Source organism: Myxocyprinus asiaticus, chromosome 27 (assembly GCF_019703515.2).
Source record: "Myxocyprinus asiaticus isolate MX2 ecotype Aquarium Trade chromosome 27, UBuf_Myxa_2, whole genome shotgun sequence".
Lineage (NCBI taxonomy): Eukaryota > Metazoa > Chordata > Actinopteri > Cypriniformes > Catostomidae > Myxocyprinus > Myxocyprinus asiaticus.
In genome coordinates, this window is record NC_059370.1 from 20,285,562 (window position 1) to 20,309,249 (window position 23,688).

General features: G+C 38.9%; 1 protein-coding gene across 1 annotated transcript in view; it reads left to right on the plus strand.

Moving 5' to 3' along the window:
- The window catches only part of LOC127418371 (dystrophin-related protein 2-like), a 234,719-nt gene that overhangs the window by 182,878 nt on the left and 28,153 nt on the right, over positions 1 to 23,688 (plus strand). The window contains exons 16-19 of the mRNA XM_051658987.1: positions 2,946 to 3,112; positions 4,732 to 4,843; positions 5,282 to 5,418; positions 8,861 to 8,926. Coding sequence (XP_051514947.1) covers positions 2,946 to 3,112; positions 4,732 to 4,843; positions 5,282 to 5,418; positions 8,861 to 8,926 — 482 coding nt within the window. The remainder of the gene's footprint in view (positions 1 to 2,945; positions 3,113 to 4,731; positions 4,844 to 5,281; positions 5,419 to 8,860; positions 8,927 to 23,688) is intronic.

Sequence of the window (23,688 nt, forward strand, 5' to 3'; positions counted from 1 at the left end):
ATCAACCTTTTAATGCATTTTCAGAGCGTATTTAATGAGAATTTAGCACATTCCAGATTTTTGTGTCATCCTCTTTTATTGGGGTTATTTCCTGTCATCCTTTCTGCATTTTTACATTTTCAATAAAACATCATTTAATATGTTTGTTTTAAGTGATTTGAATTATGGGGACACTAGAAATGTCCTCATAAACCACATTTATAGCATAATACCCTTGTAATTACCAGTTTGTAACCTAAAAAAAAGTCCTCATAAAGCATTTAAACCTGCCCACACATACACACAAACACATAATATTACTGTTTTTTAAACATTTCACTCAACATCTGTACATTTTTAGTCAAATAAATTCCATATTGTTGGCAATAAAATTGAATTCTCTCATACTTTTACATACTCTGTTGAAACATTAATTTGAAACATATGAAATAACAAATGCATGAGGTTGCCAGCTAATGTGTGCCAACGTAAAAATACATTTAAATTACATTACAGACATATCAGCTAATTGTGGAGTAAATGTGGGTAACACTGTAGTCAGTTTCTCCCAGACTGCATTCATTATTGTGAAAAGAATGTAATGGACTCTATGCATGGAACATAGCCTATGTATTTCTGGTCAAATCTCAGGGGGCTAACAGTCTTCCGGTATGGTATCCAGCTGAAGCGAAAGTGTCAAGAGTTATAGCAAACTACTATTCTTTCTAAAATAAAGTGATTTATCACAACAAGTGTGATTTTATTTAGTAAGAGTATAAAAATGATTTCCGTAATGAGCTCCAAAAGTGTAAATACATACGTTTTGAAGCTTGCAGAACAGACGAACACTGCTATAACGTTGTGTAAGGCTTCCTCTGTGTGCAAAGTATTTACATCCAGCAATTGTACAGTGATTTACAAGTGAGAAATACAGCAACACATGCGATTCGAGAGCACAAACAATCACCAGAAGGCAATGTGGGACAGTCGCTCCGTTGCGCAGCTGAGGTTTTAGCGCCATCTGCAGGGCGATGAAACATCACTGAGAAAACTACACAGTACTAATTTTTTTGTAAATTATTATATTTCCCCCTAGTCAAAGCATGAGATTACACATGAGTAAAGCACTACTGAGAAAAAACTTACAGTTGAGGATTAATTTGTTTTTATTCATATAATCTGTAATATCACACCATAGTATTCATAAATAAAAGTAATGATACAGTAACACAACTGGTAACACTTCACAATAAGGTTATTTGTTAACATTAGTTAACATCATTAGTTAACATGAATTAACAATGAACAATACTTTTACAGCATTTGTTAATCTTGGTTAATGTTATTTTCAACATACTAATAGATTTAAAAAATCAAAAGTTGTATATGGTAGCATTAGTTAATGCACTATGAACTAACAATGAACAATTCTATTTTTATTAACTAATATTGACAAGATTAATGAATACTGTAAAAAAATAGATTGTTAATTGTTGATAATGATACCTAATACATTAATGCATATTAACAAATGGAACCTTACTGTAAAGTGTTAACACACAATTTAATCTATATTTATTGTGTCATATTACTGCGTCATTTACTGCCCTTTTTCTTTTTTTTTTCTTTTTTTTTTTTTTGTGTGCAAATAACAGAAAAAAAAAGTATAATAAAATGTTCACTTGTCAAAAGCATTCGTCCATCATCAGTGTTCTCTTCAGTTTGGCAGATCTCTGCACATGCACATGACAAATCTCTCAGAAACTAGACACAATTTTTATTAATGTAAATTTTACTGAAAGTGAAAATTATATTATACTGCATAAATACAATACAATAAACTAATATTGACCACTATTAGACAAATTGTATGGTTAGAGTCACTTTGTTAAGAAATATACTAACATTCACTCCAGCATTGGTTGAAGCTGGAGTAGCATCAATTATCATATTATATGAACATATAATATCACAGAGGGCTATACTTTATCTAGCAAAATAAATCAAAATAATTACATGTGTAATACAGTTGGAAACAGGGACCTTGCAAAGCCTGTGCTGGTCTATTGCTTGTGAATATTCACCCTCATTTTGATCTAAATATCTTAAAATACACATTGTTAAACCACTTCTTTTTACTGGATGGAGCAACAGCTCTGTGTCTCAATGTGTGATGGATATTGTCCAGTGTCATCCACAGAAACTTGTGTAAATAATACGTGTGAAAAGTCATTTTCCCCCGAGTCGTCTCGACAGCATTTATCAGCGTAGGAAGAAATAGTTTTCGGTGCTGCACCGGAAGTAAGTTTGCCCTCTGAGCAAAACGCGTAAGTGACCGTGCATAGAGTTCATTATTTATGCATTACTAGTTACAATAAGAGTAAGGCCTGTTCCGCGCAGTGAAGAATGTCAATCAATCAGATTTTATAGTGGCATCTTGTCATTTTCCAAGTCCGAGAAATGTAAAATAGCTAGATTAACTGAAATGTTACCTTTATAAAGTTATACACCTAGCAAAGAGTTCCTCTGTGGGTCCTAGTGCTTTATAAACCTGTCTGTTTTGGATGACTAATAGCATACTTGCCACCAGTCTGATTTTTTTCTCTCTTCTAGGGACCTATTTTGACAGCACTTTTGGTTGATTTGGTTTTGACGGTTTTGTCATATTTATTACAAGTGTGTTTTGCCAGAATTTCATGCTGGGTGGAAATGTTTCTTGTGACACATAAATGAAAGCTATAAACACAATGTTTTATATAGCAAACAAATATTATATTATGTCGTAAAACTGTTATCTGCAGTGGATAATAGCTTTTTGTTTGGGATAATATTCTGGCTCGGCCCGCATGCCCCAAGGAATATTTCCATTTGGCCCACTTGAATAGCCCTATGCTTCGTTGATTGCATTCCGTTTCTTTGATTTATTCTTTGACATGTGCATCTTCTGTGCTGTGCTTTACCTCTAGGCTCCTGGTAAGTCAGCAATAGAGGTGTCTCACTTCTTGGAGTGGATGAGTCTAGAGCCTCAGTCAGTGGTGTGGCTTCCTGTTTTGCACCGGGTCACTGTTGCCGAGACAGCCAAGCACCAGGCACGCTGCTACATCTGTAAGCAGTGCCCTATAAAGGGCTTCAGGTGAGCTGCTGCAATGCTGAGACTTCCTGTGCAAGACGGCACAGACCTCTATCTGTGTTCTTAGCTGGAAGAAAATAAAAATTGTTCTTTCAGCTGTTTTTCTCTCATCAAAAGCATTGAGGTAACAACATTGTAGTGGAGAACTGCAAAGGGAGTGGTTTACATGGACTGTTAATAGTATTTAGTGTGTAGTGTTTGCAAATTAACTAGGACTGAGAAAAGAAAAACTAACAAAACTAAGAAAAACGTAAAGGTATATTCCGTGTTCAATACATGTTAAGCTCAAAGGACAGCATTTTGGCATAATGTTGATTCCCACAAAAATTTACTTCAATTCATCCCTCATTTTCTTTAAAAAAAAAGCAAAATCTGGGTTACAGTGAGCCACTTACAATGGAAGTGAATGGGAGCCAATTTTTTAACATTAAAATACACACTTTTTCAAACAGATAGCCACAAGACATAAAGGACATGCGTGTAAACATGATTTTAGTGTGATAAAATCACTTACAAACCTTTTCTGTGTAAAGGTATAGCCTATTTTACAACTTTGTTGTCATGTCAATGTAATGTCAACAAACCCTAAAATGACTGTAAAAATGACAATTTAAATAACTTTATAGCTCAAATAATACATGAGTTTTAACAGAAAAATTCATATAAGTGCTTTTATGAAATGATAAGCTTAAAATTTCTGCCTTTAAACCCTCCAAAAATTGGACATATTAACTTCCATTGTAGTGCCTTACTGTAACCTCAATTTTAGCTTTTTTTTTTTTTTTAAGAAAAGGAGGGACAAATCAAAATGAATTTCTTTGGTAATCAACATTATGCCACCAGTGCTTCTGATTAAGCTTAACTTGTATTGAACCCAGAACATTCCTTTAATGCATTAAAACTGAATGCACTTTAAAATGAAAGGAAAAAAAATTCTTAGAGGCAAATTCAAAATTTTATGCCAAGATGTTTGTCAATGAGCTTCACCAACTAAGTTTAGTTTAGATGGCCTCAGAACTGACAAACATCAACTAAAAGCTACAAAACTCTTAGTTCACCCAAAAATAATAGTTCACCCAATAGTAAAAATTGTCATAATTTACTCACTCTCATCATTCCAAACCTGTATGACTTTCTTTTTTATGTGGAACATAAAAGGAGATGTTTTATTTAAATATTGCGGGCTGACTTTTCAAGATTTGATTATGAAATTATTTAAATTGTTAGTTATTTCTTATCCAAACCTATCGTATGTCTCCAGAAGTCTTGTAATATGACGCACAGGCTGCTCAGACTACTTTTATGATACTTTGGGGTCCTTTTTCAAGCTTTAAAGTCAGGCACTATCCACTGCTATTGTATTGATAATAAGATTGATTAAAACATATTTTGTGTTCTGCATAAAAAAAGGAAAAAAGTAATGCGGGTTTGGAACGACGTGAATGTAAGTACATTATGACATAATTTTAAATTTTACGTAAACTATTCCTTTTAGATTTATTTTTTTCAGCCGGGCAGTCACAATTCATTTTATTAATCTCTTCGTAGCCCTGAAAATAAGGTATGTATGTATCTACATACATTTGAATCTAAAATGTTTCTCTGCCTCATTACTGATGCAGATATCGAAGTCTGAAACAGTTTAATGTGGACATCTGCCAGACATGTTTTCTCACCGGCCGGACAACCAAGGGCAAGAAACTACACTACCCCATCATGGAGTACTACACCCCGGTACATATTCTTTCTTTCTTGCAGGGAATTTTTCCTTGCCAACTGGCAGCATCGTGCTTGCTCAGAGGTTTCTAATTCAATCACTATTGTTCAAGGCATTACACAAAATAAATGAATTGAACTTAATTGATCTCCTGCGGTGAAATACAACACAAAGCCATTTTCTTAATGGTTTTCCCATGCTCCAGTCTGAGTTTTATAGGAGGGGGTCTTTATTATGCACCGGCTTTCTGTAGCTGCTCAAAAGATGATATATTGAGATGGGCAGAAGACGAATGTTCTGAGGAGGGACTGATGTATTGCACTGTGTGTCAGAGGAACGTTACAAAGGAGATGTGTTGCATCTCAATTGTTCATGTACATTCATTTTTTCTCCGCTGGCTCTTTTTCTCTCTCTCTCTGTCTCTCTTTCTCACTGTACTGTCTGAATCATTCTAGACAACCTCAGGTGAAAAGATGCGGGACTTTGCTAAGACACTGAAGAACAAGTTTCGCTCAAAGCAGTATTTCAGTAAACACCCACAGAGGGGCTACCTGCCCGTCCAATCAGTGCTGGAGGTGGAGAGCTCTGAGACGTGAGTTTGACTTCATGTTTCTGTTGCTGAGAATTACTCCTCAGTGCCCATGTGCTCTGTTTGAAGTTTTATGATTAGAGAACTAGGGAATAGAATGCAATTTGTTTGTGACAGTGGGGACGGAGGGATTCTCTATGTGACCAGTACTGGGGAAACTGCTTTAAAATGCGAGTAGCTTGAAGGATGGAAAAGTTTCAGAGTAGCTAAGCTACAGTCAAGCATCCTTTTGAAAAAGTAGATACACTACAACAACTATCTAACAAAAAGTAACTTAAAGCTAATTGAGGGGAAAGAATTTTTTTAGATAACCAATTATATTGTTATTGCCAACTACCTTATCAGCAGTGCTGGGTAGATTACATCTGAATTGTAATCTGGTACTGATTACAAATTACATGACAAAATTTAGTCAAAGTAATTTACTGGATTACATTTGTATGGTAATATAATCTGATTGCATTTGGATTGCTTCTGACCTAATTCTTGTTTATTTGATGTCACATTCATTTAAGTAGGGTAAGCTTGTGCCATTTTTACATAGACCCCTTTTCCACCTGGTATTATTTCTGTCTCTTTGTCTGTAGTCCCCACATGCTTTAAAACATCCACCATTGTGCCTGTACCAAAGCAATCCAAAATCACTTGCTTAAATGACTGGCATCCTGTTGCTCTGACCCCCATCATCAGCAAATGCTTTGAGAGACTAATCAGAGATTACATCTGCTCTGTGCTGCCTCTATTACTGGACCCGTTGCAGTTTGCTTACCGCAACAACCGCTCCACTGATGATGCCATTGCATCTACAATACACACTGCTCTCTCCCACCTGGAAAAAAGGAACACTTATGTGAGAATGCTGTTTGTAGACTACAGCTCAGCATTCAAAACCATAGTGCCCTCCAAGCTTGATGAGAAACTCCGGGCTCTGGGCTTAAACAGCTCGCTGTGCAGCTGGATCCTGGACTTCCTGTCAAGCAGACACCAGGTGGTTAGAATGGGCAGGAACATCTCCTCATCACTGACCCTCAACACTGGAGCCCCACAGGGTTGTGTTCTCAGTCCACTCCTGTACTCCCTGTACACACATGACTGTGTGGCAACACACAGCTCCAATGCCATCATTAAGTTTGCTGATGACACGACGGTGATAGGTCTGATCACTGACAATGATGAAACAGCCTACAGAGAGGAGGTGCACAATCTGACACACTGGTGTCAGGAGCACAACCTCTCCCTCAACTTCAGTAAGACAAAGGAACTTGTGGTGGACTTTAGGAGAAGAGAAAGAGAACACAGCCCCATCACCATCAATGGAGCATCAGTGGAGAGAGTCAGCAGCTTCAAGTTCCTGGGTGTCCACATCACTGAGGAACTCACATGGTCTGTCCACACTGAGGCTGTTGTGAAGAAGGCTCATCGGCGCCTCTTCTTCCTGAGACGGCTGAGGAAGTTTGAAATGAACTGCCACATCCTCACACGGTTCTACACCAGCACTGTAGAGAGCATCCTGACTGGCTACATCTCCGCCTGGTACGGCAATAGCATCGCCCACAACCGCAAAGCCCTGCGAAGGATGGTGCGAACTGCCAGACACATCATCGGAGGTGAGCTTCCCTCCCTCCAGGACATATATATACACCAGGCTGTGTGTGAAAAAAGCTCGGAGGATCATCAGAGACTCCAGCCACCCGAGCCATGGGCTGCTCTCACTGCTACCATAAGACAGGCGGTATCGCAGCATCAGGACCCACACCAGCCGACTTCATGACAGCTTCTTCCCCCAAGCAATCAGACTTTTGAACTCTTGATCTCTCACTATCAATATACAGTTGTGCTCAAAAGTTTGCATACCCTGGCAGAAATTGTGAAATTTTGGCATTGATTTTGAAAATATGACTGATCATGCAAAAAAACTGTCTTTTATTTAAGGATAGTGATCGTATGAAGCCATTTATTATCACATAGTTGTTTGGCTCCTTTTTAAATAATAATGATAACAGAAATCACCCAAATGGCCCTGATCAAAAGTTTACATACCCTTGAATGTTTGACCTTGTTACAGACACACAAGGTGGCACACGCAGGTTTAAATGGCAATTAAAGGTTAATTTCCCTCACCTGTGGCTTTTTAAATTGCAGTTAGTGTCTGTGTATAAACAGTCAATGAGTTTGTTAGCTCTCACGTGGATGCACTGAGCAGGCTAGATACTGAGCCATGGGGAGCAGAAAAGAACTGTCAAAAGACCTGCGTAACAAGGTAATGGAACTTTATAAAGATGGAAAAGGATATAAAAAGATATCCAAATCCTTGAAAATGCCAGTCAGTACTTATTAAGAAGTGGAAAATTCGGGGATCTCTTGATACCAAGCCAAGGTCAGGTAGACCAAGAAAGATTTCAGCCACAACTGCCAGAAGAATTGTTCGGGATACAAAGAAAAACCCACAGGTAACCTCAGGAGAAATACAGGCTGCTCTGGAAAAAGACGGTGTGGTTGTTTCAAGGAGCACAATACTTGTTGACCCCTCTCCAAACATAGCATTTATGGTTGTGACCATAAAGCTCTATTTTGGTCTCCTCACTCCAAATTACAGTGTGCCAGAAGCTGTGAGGCGTGTCAAGGTGTTGTCGGGCATATTGTAACCAGGCTTTTTTGTGGCATTGACATTTTTCTTGCAACTCGACCATGCAGCTCATTTTTGCTCAAGTATCGTCATATTGTGCTCTGTTGCCTCCGCTTCTGAGATCGTCAGTCCGTGCATTTTATCAAGTGGCTCACTGTGCATGACACCGCAGAGACTCATGCTACTCTCTGCCATCCACGCACAACTTACCACGCGCCCCATTGAGAGTGAGAACTCCTAATCACGACCATGAGGATGTTACCCCATGTGACTCTACCCTCCCTAGGAACCGGGCCAATTTGGTTGCTTAGGAGACCTGGCTGGAGTCACACAGCACACGCATTACTACTTTTAATTATTACACATCTCTTGGGAATACTGGATTCTGATTGGTCTGTCATGAATTATGACCATTGTCATAGACATTTCTGTATAAAAGACTGCTCATCCTGGCAAGTTATATTTACTACATAGCTATGTTTGTGTTCTGTCTCTAGTATCTTTCTGCAGTCAAGCAGTCTAATAAAATAATAAAAACTTTCCATGAATTTATTTATTTGGTATGTAGCCATGTACAGTAATAAATGGGATAATGCACAGTCAACTGGTCACCCTGTCAGGGTCTGTTTTGTTATAATGACCGGCTGACAGGACATTATCGCTTGCTTAATTACTCCGTTATTCATTTAGAAGACGCTTTTATCCAAAGCGACTAACAAAAGAGAAATACAGCAAAAGCAATTCATTCTAAGGAGGCAATACACAAGCATACATACATAAAGTTATTTTGCTAACAGATGTGTTTGTGTGTTTTGACAGGCCCTGCTCATCTCCCAGGCTGCCTCACGCGGACACACACAGCCGGATCGAGCACTTTGCCAGCAGGTAGGAGTTCAGTCTCGCACAGACAGTGATCACGCCTCACTTCTGCCCTGATACACTCCCAGCAGCCACCCTGCTCACTTGCTTGAGCTCTGATTGGCATATTGATCCTCTTTGCATGGACACAGTGTTCCAAACAGCAGGGCCGTTACAACAGCCCAAGAGGAAGTGAGAGAGATGGCGAGAAAGAGAGGGAGAGATGGCATGCAGCGGGGTGGACAGGGGTCAGCTGCTTTCCAGTTGAAGAATGAAAGCTCCATGCGGCAGGTCTTGAGGGCTCAAGAAAGCTGCCAGCACTGATCAGTGTCTGCTTTGGCCTGGACGTAGTGCACATTACACGCTCGGTACACACACACACAAGCATGCACACACAGACACATGCATTTGCACATGGAAATTTAACGCTCATTCATGCATACACTCAGTTATAGCTATGGGATTTGGAATTAGATTTTTTTCTGGTACAGTAGTACTTTGGACTTATGTCATTTTCACACACACACAGACACACATTCGTTCTCACCCAAAAATTATTTCATCATTTAGTTACCCTCATGTCATTCCAAACCCAAATGATTTTCTTTTTTCTACTGTGGAACATAAACATATGATGTTTAGCAGGATTTGTACTATTTTTTTTCCTCCATACAATGAAAGTGAATCAGGCTGAGTGACAAAAAAGCACTATAAAATAGTCCAGACAATAGAGTTGGGGTCATCGAGTTCGAACTCGAGTCCAAGTCACGACTCCAATTTTAATGGACTTGTGGAGTCTTTGGGTCTCAGGATTTTTTTCCAAGTCCAGCCGAGTCCATGGCATTTGTGATGCAATGAAAAATAAAAGAAAAATTACAAAACAGAAATAAATGAACACATCTCTGCCTGCATGCAGCTGTAGCACCCCCTGATGTCGTAGACACAACCAGAGTTTGTTTCACCGTGTTGAGCAAACACACGCACACACATACGCATGTGCAGAGCAGCACACTCATCAGTCAACCAATTCGATTGTATGTTACTACGGAGACTACTGTGTAATGTTGATTACCGAGGTGGCTGGCACAATGAACACATAAAGACAGGTATGTAGCCAATGTAGTAGAAACTAAACAAGGTGGTTTCGCATGGCACAGGAACTGACAACTGGTAAAATCGCACGCTGCATTTGTGCAGCCAAGACGGTGCTCGCATCGCGGTTTCATCGTGGTTAAAAACTTCATTAAGTCAAGTCACCCACATCATGTCTCTCACAGTTTACTAAAAACAACATATAAAAATAAAAAATCTGAATTTTAAGTCTTTTTAGGTGTAATATATTCACACATGTAGGCTTCTGTAGTCTCTTGTGATCCATGCAGTGTTGTCAACTTGAACTGGTCCTTGATGAATTGACTAACTTTTTAAATAGTTGGAAAAAAAATAATTACTGCTAAAGCAGACAGAACCTCTAAACAGATAAACAGCACCTATTTATTATTGATTTTCTATTTTAAAAGCATTGACGAGCTGCTTAAAATATGTTATTTTACAGTTTTTTTTGGGCAGCGAAATGTTTTGTTTATAATTTAATTATAGTGACCAGACATCACGGTTTACCCAGGAGGACAGTCCCGGTTTTAAGAGGTGTGTCCCGGTGTCCCAACAATTCTTTAAAAAACATTTTTTGTTATGTCCTGGTTTCAGCTGGTAGGGTCACTGATTTTATTTCTTTTTAAATTAAATCCCTCATTGTTCTTCTCGCTGTTGTCTCTGGTATCATTTGCAGATTTGATGATACTTTTATTCTCATCTTCAGCAAATCAGCTGAAATGTATCTGGTCAGTCAGCGCAAATGCCCAAATAAAAATGCGTTTTCAACAATGAACTGAAAGAAGCCAATCCATTTCTTCACACAAAACATGAAAATGTGAGCAAGGTTGTTTATATCCCCACGAGCATGGAGGTAAATCAGACAATGTCACATTCAGACAGCTACACTGAACTTTTTACATACAACCCCAATTCTGAAAAAGTTGGGACAGTATGAAAAATGCTAATAACAACAAAAAGGAGTGTAAATTATATTCACTTCTGCTATATTGAAAGCTCTAGAACTACACATTATATGATGTTTTTCCTTGTGAATTTCATAGTTGTTGTTTTTTAATGTACAGTCATTTCAAATCAAATGATTGCAAAACACCCCAAAAAAGTTGGGACAGTTGAGTGTTTACCACTGTGAAACATCACCATTTCTTCTCATAACACTTATTAAGCATTTAGGCACCAAAGACACAAGTTTGTTAAGATTAAAAAGTGGAATTTCCCCCATTCATCCATCATGCAGGTCTTCAGCTGCACAATTGTACTAGGTCTTCGTTGCCGTATTGTGCGCTTCATAATGCACCACACATTCTCAATTGGAGATGGTCAGGACTGCAGGCAGGCCAATCTAGCACCCACACTCATTGCTTATTCGGCCAGTATGTGGTTTGAAGTTGGCCTGCTGAAAATTCCGGGACATCTGGCTTTTGGACCTGACGCTGATAACAGTTTGGATGGTCCTTTTACTCTTTGGCCCGGAGAACACGATGGCTGTGTTTTTCAAAAACTGTTTGAAATGTGGACTCATCAGACTAAAAAAAACAGTTCCACTGTTCTACTTTCCATCTAAGAAGACAACGAGCCCAGAGAAGTCATCAGTGCTTCGGGACAGTGTTGATGTAGGGCTTCTGCTTTGCATAGTAAAGTCTTATCTTGCATCTGTTGATGCAGCGGCAAATGGTGTTGACTAACAAAAGTTTACTAAAGTTATCCCAAGCCCATGTTCATGATATCCATTACAGATGTATGATGTTTTGTAAGACAGAGACGTCCGAGGGATCGGAGATCACATGCATTCAGAAGTGTTTTTCATCTTGCCCTTTACGTACCGAGATTTGACCAGATTCCTTGAATCTTTTAACTATATTGTGCACTGTAGGAGGTGAAATGCCCAAAATCCTTCCAATTTGTCTTTGGGGAACATTATTCTCAATGTGCTGGATTATTTGCTGAAGCATCTGTTGGCAAATTTACAAGTCTCGAATGTTCCTTACTCTTGAAGGTCTAGGCTGTTTTTGGAGGCTCCTTATATCCTGTGACACGATTGCCTCACCTGTTTAACATTTCCTGTTTCACATCGCCTTGTTATTTTAACTTGTCAAATTGTTATTAGTCTTAAATTGCCTGTCTCAACTTTTTTGGGGCATGTTGCAATCATCTGATTTTAAATTACTGTACATTTAAAGTAAAACATCATATAATGTTGTAGGGCTTTACTGGTTGTTTAGATCAGTGTTACTATCAGAAATAATTAATAATTATTTCTGTAGTTAGTAATCAATATTTAAATTAATTAATTGGATCTAACTCATTAAAACCTCATATAGGACTCCAGTAAATGTAGTGTGCTACGTTTAGGAGCAAGTTTGGTTATTAGCAATAATTAATAATTATCAAAGATAATTATTAAAATCAATAGAACATTGATAGAACTTTTTTTTATTTAATCCTTTAAAATCAACACTTATCAATTGTTAACATCGATGAAACATTAAAATTAACACTAGCTTATTGATCATTCTAATTCAACCAAAGATAATTATCAATTATCAAAAATCAATAGAATATTAATAAGGATTAACATTGACGGGGCACCACCCTGAAATCAGGGACTAATAACCGAATATTAAAACAGTCTCAATATTAGATTGTTTTCTTAGGAAAATCAACATCCGAAGAATATCGATTTTCGAATAAAAAAACAATGAATGAAGGTTTGAATCCGAGCACTGACATCCCGTCAGCACGACACAGGCGTATGCAAAACAAACCAAAACACTTCTCTTTGTAACATAAACAAAGTTTATTTATGCAGTAATATCAATTAATAATTAATACAATGCAGTCAATAAACTTCCGACTTACAACTACAAACTAAACAGTGATATGATTAGATATGGAAATAAAAATAATCCTATAACACATGAGGTGTGTGTGTGACAGTGTGTGTGTGTGTCAGTGTGGTTAGTGAGAGAGAGAGAGAGATGATTAAGTGACAGCCCGAAAGCTGATTTCGCGATAGCTGGAGATGAAGCAGCCGTGTTCATCACTCAGAGACGCGGTTTTACGAGCGGGCCTCGTAAAAGTCCTGCGTTATTTGACTCTTTAATGGATGAACTCAGTTGCTGTCTCACCCGCGATGGCGAAAATGCACAACAGTCCAATTTGGTTGGACTACAATACAGCAAAACAAATTCGTGATAATTAATACCCTGAGTATTAATAATGAGCGGACATGGCGGTCCGTAAACTGTACAAGCAAAAAACCTTGAAACACAAGAATAACACACTATAATATTCTATCTCTGCCCAGACGTAACCTCTTACTTGAATCGCATGAGGACACAGGTAGAATGTGTTTTCCTCCATCCTTTAACTCTGACCCGGTTTCTTGAGGCTCGTGTGATGACGAGAGCCGTTTCCTCGCGCTGTCGGTGGCCGGTATGGCTGTTGATTCTCAGAGGGCGGTACGGCTGTTGATTCTCGGCGGGCTGGCGGAGAACTCAGAAATGTCGACTTGATTGAAGATGGAAGAGAAATCTTTAATCTCTTCACTTCTGTAGGCCAACGGATGAAGATGCGAATTGCTCGGCGGTCTCCTTCGGATCCGTTAGAGTGTTTGGTTGAACACAGAGTAATCTCAACTCGTCCAGCGAGATGGAGATTGTATGGCTGCAGTTTCAAGTCGGACATTACTTCCTTATGCCACGAGGTTACACCGGAGAGCAGCAAAAAGCTACGTCCGTATTCGGTGAACGAAGTCGCCGGAAGCAACTTTGGAAGTATTTTCAGAATTATTTGAAGTCCGGATGATGTCATGTTTGAGGGACGTTCTGTTGTGTGCCTCATCCAATAGGAGTTGAGAGCTCGATCCTTTAGAGGGCAAGGCTTCATGGATCTGTAGTCTGTTTTGGACTCCCTTTGTTTGATTTTGGCGCGATTTTTATCAGTAAGATTTATGACTTAGAAGGAGGGGGCTTGAGGAATGTTTTTGACTGTTAGGCCTGCCTTTGTCTTCTATCTGAATACATGAGGCCCAACAATGTTATAGTGCTTTCAGTATAGCAAAGGGTGAATATAATTTACAAATCAACCCTTTTTGTTTTTATTAGCATTTTTCATACTGTCCCAACTTTTTTGGAATTGGGGTTGTAGTACAACACTCAAATGTTGAGATGTGGAGATTGTATTTTGAATTTTAGGTTCCAGTGTTGTGAATTTTGTGTTAAAATGTGTACCTGACATGACAAGTCTATTCATAATTGCACATGCAATATGAAATTATATGGATAGAATAAGCTACATGGAATTTCTACATTGTGCTCAAATGTGGTTAAATCTTGAAAAACAAAAAATAAATAAAATATAAATTTTCACAAAGTATATATTGCAGAAGTTTGCATACCCCTTTTGTTTTAGGCCTATATGTTTTCACACCCCTTTCAGAATGTATGCAAATATAAGAGATAAAAGATTATATATTTTATGGAGTACTGCCCTTCAAATGCTAGATTACACAAAATTTACAGTAATTTACACAAATCATCCTGTTCAGAAGTTTGCATCCCCTTGGTTCTTACACTATATTGCCAAAAGTATTCGCTCACCCATCCAAATAATTGAATTCAGGTGTTCCAATCACTTCCATGGCCACAGGTGTATAAAATGAAGCACCTAGGCATGCAGACTGCTTCTACAAACATTTGTGAAAGAATGGGCCGCTCTCAGGAGCTCAGTGAATTCCAGCGTGGTACTGTGATAGGATGCCACCTGTGCAACAAGTCTAGTCGTGAAATTTCCTCACTACTAAATATTCCACAGTCAACTGTCAGTGGTATTATAACAAAGTGGAAGTGATTGGGAATGACAGCAACTCAGCCACGAAGTGGTAGGCCACGTAAAATGACAGAGCGGGGTCAGCGGATGCTGAGGCGCATAGTGCGCAGAGGTCGCCAACTTTCTGCAGAGTCAATCGCTACAGACCTCCAAAGTTCATGTGGCCTTCAGATTAGCTCAAGAACAGTGCGTAGAGAGCTTCATGGAATGGGTTATCATGGCCGAGCAGCTGCATCCAAGCCATACATCACCAAGTGCAATGCAAAGCGTCGGATGCAGTGGTGTAAAGCACGCTGCCACTGGACTCTAGAGCAGTGGAGACGCGTTCTCTGGAGTGACGAATCACGCTTCTCCATCTGGCAATCTAATGGACGAGTCTGGGTTTGGCGGTTGCCAGGAGAACGGTACTTGCCTGACTGCATTGTGCCAACTGTGAAGTTTGGTGGAGGGGGGATTATGTTGTGTGGTTGTTTTTCAGGAGCTGGGCTTGGCCCCTTAGTTCCAGTGAAAGGAACTCTGAATGCTTCAGCATACCAAGAGATTTTGGACAATTCCATGCTCCCAACTTTGTGGGAGCAGTTTGGGGATGGCCCCTTCCTGTTCCAACATGACTGCGCACCAGTGCACAAAGCAAGGTCCATAAAGCCATGGATGAGCGAGTTTGGTGTGGAAGAACTTGACTGGCCTGCACAGAGTCCTGACCTCAACCCGATAGAGCACCTTTGGGATGAATTAGAGCGAAGACTGCGAGCTAGGCCTTCTTGTCCAACATTAGTGTCTGACCTCACAAATGCGCTTCTGGAAGAATGGTCAAAAATTCCCATAAACACACTCCTAAACCTTGTGGAAAGCCTTCCCAGAAGAGTTGAAGCTTTTATAGCTGCAAAGGGTGGGCTGACATCATATTAAACCCTATGGATTAAGAATGGGATGTCACTTAAATTCATATGCGTCTAAAGGCAGATGAGCGAATACTTTTGGCAATATAGTGTAGTTCTCATGTTGCCTTCTTTTTATTTTTTTTTTATTTTTTATTTTTATTTATCCCCTTTTCTCCCAGTTTGGAATGCCCAATTCCCACTACTTGCTAGGTCCTCATGGTGGCGCGGTTACTCACCTCAATCCGGGTGGTGGAGGACAAGTCTCAGTTGCCTCCGCTTCTGAGACCGTCAGTCCACGCGTCTTATCACGTGGCTCGTTGTGCATGACACCACGGAGCGTCCCAGAATGTGGAGGCTCATGCTACTCTTCGTGATCCACGCACAATTTACCACGCACCCCATTGAGAGCGAGAACCCCTAATCATGACCACAAGGAGGTTACCTCATGTGACTCTACCCTCCCTAGCAACTGGGCCAATTTGGTTGCTTAGGAGACCTGGCTGGAGTCACTCAGCACGCCCTGGATTTGAACTCGCGACTCCAGGGGTGGTAGTCAGCATCAATACTCGCTGAGCTACCCAGGCCCCTCGTGTTGCCTTCTTTAACATCAATGAATTTTTGCACCTTTTATAATAGTTGTGTATGTGTCCATCAGTTGTCCTAAGTGTCAAAAGCTGGATGTCAATATCATATAGCCACGGTTGGGAAGAACCGAAATGTGCAGAAGATGCTGGGAAACCAATGAATGTACAGTAGCTGGAGGGATTTTTCTTAAGAAAAGTGGGCAGCTTCACAGTCAGTACAAAGCAGGGACTCATGAACAATTATTACACAAACAGTCATTAATCATCGAGAAAGCAACACACCATATTAAAGGCTTTGCTCTCGTGCCAGGAGCTCTAAAGCTCGTGTGCAGTCTGTCTCATGAACGTACACAGGGGATCAATGGTCGGTGAAGATTTTCACTAAATAATACATCAGATTTTACTTTGTTTCTCACCAAACCTTATCGTGTTTCTTCAGAACAAGACATGAGTCACTTGCAATAATTTATTAGACTTCTGAATTATACTTTTGTGTCCTTTTGAAGCTGGATGAGGTGATCACCATAAACTGCCATTGTTTGACATCACTGAACACATTTTTTTCACAATTTCTCCCTGTGTTAAGAAAAAGAAAGAAAGTCATATGGGGTTATAACAACACAGGGGTGAGTAAACAATGACTGAATTTTCATTTTTGGGTGAACTAATCCTTTTAGAACTAAGGGAATGTAAACTTTTGAACTGGATCATTCAGTCACTATTTTGTCTTGTGGAATATATTTGAGAATCTGTTGTCAGATAGCTTCTTAAAGGTAGTACTAAATACATTTATGATCCTTCTTATTTTTTTTAAACGATAACACACGGACGCATCAGGGTTTTAGGTGCACGAGCTGTGCGCAGAACTGCCCTGCATTGTGCCGTTTACCATAAAATCATGTCCGGGTTAAATGCCCGTAATATTAGCAGTGGGCTTTTCCTGTGTTTTCGGATGTAGCATTTGCAGTCAAGTCGTGAGATGTAACTTCTCAGCGATTGCTAATTACTACTGTGTTGACTCATTATTTTCCAAAAATAGTTGGCAGATAGAGACTAAGAAAGAAATCTCAGTATAGACTATTATTTCTTTAGCTAGAGATAATTTTAAATAAAACTAAACTAAATTGAAAGGACACATTGAAAAAGAAGTAGAAATAAAAACTCAAAATTTTAAACAATAATAACTCTGGTTGTAATCACTAACGCAGCTTTCACTTTCTTTAGTCTATGTTTCAGTGCAGGGAAAAAGCAACAAATAACTGAAATGTCACAGAACACAATAAGAAGCGTGTTGAAGGACAGTTTTATCTTCATACACCTAAAGCAAATACTTTCATTCTTAAACCACTTTGAAGTTTGTTCAGAGGACACTAATCATAAAATATATACAGTATATGAAGTGCAACAGGTGTTTTTGTTACATTTATATTGACAGTTGTTTTTTTCTTAGTTGTGAAGGTTAAAATAAGCTTAAAATATTGATGTTGAGTTTACGGTTACAATTTGAATTCAGATTCATGAACTGAGTTAAGGACTCGACTCGATTGTTTAAAGACTCGGACCCAACACTACCATACAACTTATGTATTCAACTCTTCTGAAGCCATATGATAGCTTTATAAGAGTAAAAGGCTTAATTTTAAATCTTCCCCACTTCGATAGCCTTAAAGGGATAGTTTACTAAAAAATGAAAATTCTCTCATTACTTACTTATTATCATGCCATCCCAGATATCTTTCCTCTGCAGAACACAAATTAAGATTTTTAGAAGAATATCTCAGCTCTGTTGGTCCATTTAATGCAAGTGAATAAGCTCAAAAAGCATATAAAGGATCCATACGACTCTACTGGCTAAATCCATGTCTTCTGAAGCCATATGATATGTGTGGGTGAGAAACAGATCAAGATCAAGTCAATTTGTTAGGAGATCAAACAGGTTTCTCAATTTTCAGTCTGTTCATCACACAAAGCTATTGTATGGCTAAAGATAACTTGGATAATGCACATACAGTGCATTTAGAAAGTATTCAGACCCCTTAATTTTTATTTTATTTTTTCACATTTTGATATATTGCAGCCTTATGCTCAAATGCTTTAAAATATTTTTTTCTTCACATCAATCTACACTCCATACCCCATAATGACAAAGCAAAAAAACTGATTTTTGATACCTTTGCAAATTTATATTAAAAAAAACCTGAAATATCACATTGACATAAGTATTCAGACCGTTTGCTATGACACTTGAAATTTAACTCAGGTGCATCCCATTTCTCTAGAACTGGGGTACTCAATTAAAGTTCCAAGAGGTCCAGTCTCTACATTTCCTTCCCAGCAAAGGTCCAGATAGTATGTAGCTTAAATGGTGTCAGTAGTTCTATGGCTAGGAAATTATGTATCTTTTTTTTAATAGATTTTATAACTTGCCATGTTGACAGCAATAGTACTGTGTAAAAAAAGCAAAAACAATCCTGATGAGGACATTGGGGACCCAGAGACAGCTAGTGGGGTCTGAGAGATCTTTTCTACCAAAAGATTAAAATATTTCATCAAGAATTCATCAGTCGAGGGCGCGTGGATGTGAATATTAAAAGATAAGATTAACAGTTTGCTTTGAAGCTGAATGACAGCAGTCCAGTTTTGTTGAAATATATTTACATTCAGAATCTATACCTATGTATGGGACATAGGAGGCCTTTTGACAGATCAAATACTGTGGGTTCAGGGGTATCCCCTGAGAGAAAATGTATAAAAATGTAAAAGCCTGAATGAACCATTTTTATATTCTCATTAAAGTGAGAATCTACTAACAACAAACAAACAATTTACATAACAGTGAAACATTAAATATATGTTTGATTAATTTAAGGATAAATAGGCTTTCCTTGCCATGATGACATCTCTGCTTAATTTTCACAAAATTAGAACAAAAATCTGTTTATTATGAAAGGCTCATAACATGCTGATTAATGAAGCTAAATTTAGATGGAAAAAACGTTATAGTCTAAAGGCGGCACGTTAACTTGTCCTGACACAAACCTGGCTTAGCTGAACCGGATGAATCACATATCAGACAGATGAAGATAGTTTCACTTTGCTTCATTTTTGTTTTCTGCAGTGTGTTTAAGTGAAAGATGCCAGTATCTGTAGCAGTGTCTCCGCTACTGTTGTTAAAATAACCGCACCTGCAACTCGTACGTACAGTAAATCAGGCTTTATGCTGTGCCTCGTGTCTATAGCGGGGAGAGAGGTAACGCACGCAGAGCGGGAATAAAGTGAGTAGTGCTGAACATGCTTTATTCCCGCTCTAGAGAGAAATATTTCTTTCTAGCGCTGGACGCTATTCATTCCCACTCCGCGAGCAAATACACGTATGCTTACATAATCACTTAGCCAGGTGTCAGATAACTAGCACAAAGCTTCAGAACTTGGTCTGGATTTAATTGTCCTTCGGTCCGGATCCGGACTGGAGTCCGCCAATTGAGTACCCCTGCTCTAGATCATCTTTGAGATGTTCTACACTTTGATTGGAGTCCACCTATGGCAAATTCAAGTGATTGGACATGATTTGGAAAGGCACACATCTGTATATATATAAGGTTTCACAGCTGAAAATGCTATCAGAGCAAAAACCAAGCCATGAGATCAAAGGCCTGCAGAGCTCTGAGACAGGATTGTGTCAAGGCACAGATCTGGGGAAGGCTATAAAACAATTTTGGCTGCATTGAAGGTTCCCAAGAGCACAGTGGCCTCCATAATTCTTAAATGGAAGAAGTTTGAACAACCAGGACACTTCCTAGTGCTGGTCGCCCAGCCAAACTGAGCAATCGGGGGAGAACAGCCTTGGTAAGAGAGGTGACCAAGAACCCGATGGTCACTTTGGAGCTCCAGGGATCATGTGTGGAGATGGGAGAAACTTGCAGAAGGACAACCATCACTGCAACACTCCACCGATCTGGGCTTTATGGCAAAGTGGCCAGACAAAAGACTCTCCTCAGTGCAAGACACATAAAAGCCTGCTTGGTATTTGCAAAAAAGCACCTAAAAGGACTCTCAGTCTGTGAGAAAAAAGATTCTCTGGTCTGATGAAACAAAGATTTAACTGTTTGGCCTCAATTCCAAGTGTCATGTCTGGAGGAAACCAGGCACCGCTCATCACCTGCGCAATACCATCCCAACGGTGAAGCATGGTGGTGGAAGCATCATGCTGTGGGGGTGTTTGTCAGTGGCAGGGACTGGGGTACTGGTCAGGGTTGAAGGAAACTGAATGCAGCAAAATACAGAGTTATCCTTAATGAAAACCTGGTCCAGTGCGCTCAGGACCTCAGACTGGGCTGAAGGTTCACCTTCCAACAGGACAGTGACCCTAAGCACACTGCCAAGACAACACAACAGTGGCTTAGGGACAACTCTGTGAATGTCCTTGAGTTGCCCAGCCAGAGCCTGGACTTGAACCCAATCAAACATCTCTGGAAAGACCTGAAAATGGCTGTCCACTGACAGTCCCCATCCAACCTGACAGAGCTTGAGAGGATCTGCAGAGAAGAATGGCAGAAAATCCCCAAATGCAGGTGCAAACTTGTTGCATCATACCCCAAAAGATTTGAGGCTGTAATCGCTTCCAAGGTGCTTCAACTAAGTACTGAGCTAAGGGTCTGAATACTTCTATCAATGTGATATTTCAGTTTTTTCTTTTTAATAAATTTGCAAAGTTACCAAAAATCTGGTTTTTGCTTTGTCATTATGGGGTATGGAGTGTAGATTGATGTGAAAAAATGAATCATTTAAAGCATTTTAGCAAAAGGTTGCAACATAACAAAATGTAAAAAAAAATAAAAGGGTCTGAATACTTTCTGAATGCACTATATAGTATTAACTACTTTTATGTTGCTTTTATTATGCTTTTTTGTCCTTTTTGGAGCTATGTGAAGACTTCTTTGTGTTCCATGGACAAATAACAACATACATGTTTGGAATTACATGAGGGTGAGTAAATAATGACAGAATTTGCATTTTTGGGTGAACTTTCCCTTTAAGTTGTGTGCTGGCTGTGGAATCACAGTGAAGCTCCTAATGTGACTGGTTTTGGTTTGACTGCAGCAAAAGATCAGGGGTATGCTCCTCTGCCCCGTCTAACTTTACTGTCATCTACCCAAATACACACTAGCACACACACAAGCACATAGAGCAGCCCTTTGCCTACCCTACCATACTGTGCTGCCAACTGTCTCAGCTCACACCCTGCTGCAGCTCTTATCTGTACTACAAATAGACCAGAACACACTCTCTCTGTGTGCTTCTGTGTCATTTATCTTCATCTTTCTGCTTTCTTCTCTGTCATAAGCTTGATTCCTATTTCTGCCTTTGAATGTCTTGTTCCATTTGCCCATTCCTTCCCAATATTGATCACTCACCATTACGTGCTTCTCTCTATATCTTTTTCTTTTTAAGTCTCCAATTCAGTCTCTCGCCATCTCTGGTTTCTCCCAAAACCCATCAGTTGTTCCTGCTTGGAAAAATATTCATTGTTTTTATTCAGCTGTTACCAGTTAAAATGTTTCTCAGGGGTCCGTTGGCCTCTGACAGAATGTTAAATGTTCTGGGATTTTCAGCTCACAGATTGCCTTGAATAAGTTAGAGACAAAAATGTCTGAATGTTTAAAACACTCAGGGAGTAGAGTTTGTTTTAACACTAGTTATTCGAGATCATCGATTTAGCTTTTTTCACATCAAACTGTACTGTGAAGATCAAAGTTGTGTGATCGGAAGGCTAATATTTTTACACAGACTCTTTGAACCTGTTCTCTGGAGAAAATTCACAAAGAGTAGCATCAGTTTAACATGTGGTGTTTCAGCAGAAAACTCTGCATCTTACTTACAAACCACATGCAATCCAGCTTAACCAAACACAACATGGGCTGGTACAACACTGTGACGTTTGTGTTTAAATTAAGTAATTGCCATGCCTCCTTTCTATGCAAATGAGGCTAATTAAAGAATGTGCAGTATTCACAAATGCCTGGTACAATTTATGTGGCATAATTACAGCCCACAGAAAGCAGGCTGCAAGTTTATTTAAAGGGACATCTGTGTACATGTTCTAGTGATGACAGCTGTAATTATGGCCAAGTTGATTGTGTATTTTTGTGTACTGACATTGTGGGCTACATATAAATTTGCATTTATTTGAACTGCTTTTCAGATGATATCAACCATAAGACCCCAAACAGGATCTTAATTAATTATTTTAGGGTATTAGAATTAAAGGAAATAATAATGAAAATAATAAGCATCACATTAATGAAGCAAAGTTTTGCTCAATGGGAACAAATGAAAGAACTGAATTGAAATGAGAAACACTGCAGACTAGGACTCATATCATTTGTTAAAAACATCATATATATATATATATATATATATATGTATATATATATATGTGTGTGTGTGTGTGTGTGTGTGTGTGCAATTTTTAACAGAAACCAATTATTAATATATTGTCTCAATTTATTGCAATTTACATTACTCTTTTGCACCCAGTGGAGATTTTATCACCACAAATGTATCACCACACTGTATTTCATTCATTGCATTCATGCCTTGCATTTATTGAAACGTTTGCCTGGTCACAAATTGCCCCCTGCAATTTGTGCAATTGTCACAAATTGGGATGAGACTGCACAAATAGCTCAAATGTTTTTTTTGTGTCTGTGTTTTTGCCATTATCTGATTTGCATAATTAATTTGGTAAATCAGGCACTAAAACTTTAAACAATGCATGCAAATAATGACACTATTCGTGGGCACAGCTCATTTCTTTTCCCCCTTCTGTCATTGCATGTTCATGTTTAATTCTTTGATCTCAATTTGCTTTTTAAAAAAACCATCATGCTTTCCATTCATGCTCTTGCTTTTGATCTTGTGCATTCAGTGCATTCATAAACTATACAGCTTGATCTAAGTATTGACTAAATAGGACAAGTCAAGCCTTTTATGGCTGTAACGATGCCTCTCTGTCTCCATCAAGAATGAACTTTTTTGCAGCCCAATGGAAAATCCCTTTCATTCAGTTTTATCTGATACAATAGTTCTGTCCTTCAGAAAATAAGAGAGATAGAGTGTGCTAAATGAAGTAGCACATTATTTCCCTCATTATCAAGACTCCCTTTGAACTCTAATAGAAAATTAAATTCACATCAGATGTTTTGGATGTAATTTCTGCTGTAAGTGTGCTAGATAGGCAGCAGGGGAGGAATGAGGATGTTCAGTAAAGAGCAAATACTTATTGGCTGATAGGCTGATTGGAGGACCTATAGATTGAGGTGATGGAAGGATAAATCCACTGGTATTTGATGTTTTAGGCTGCCAATTAAGGGGTGGATTT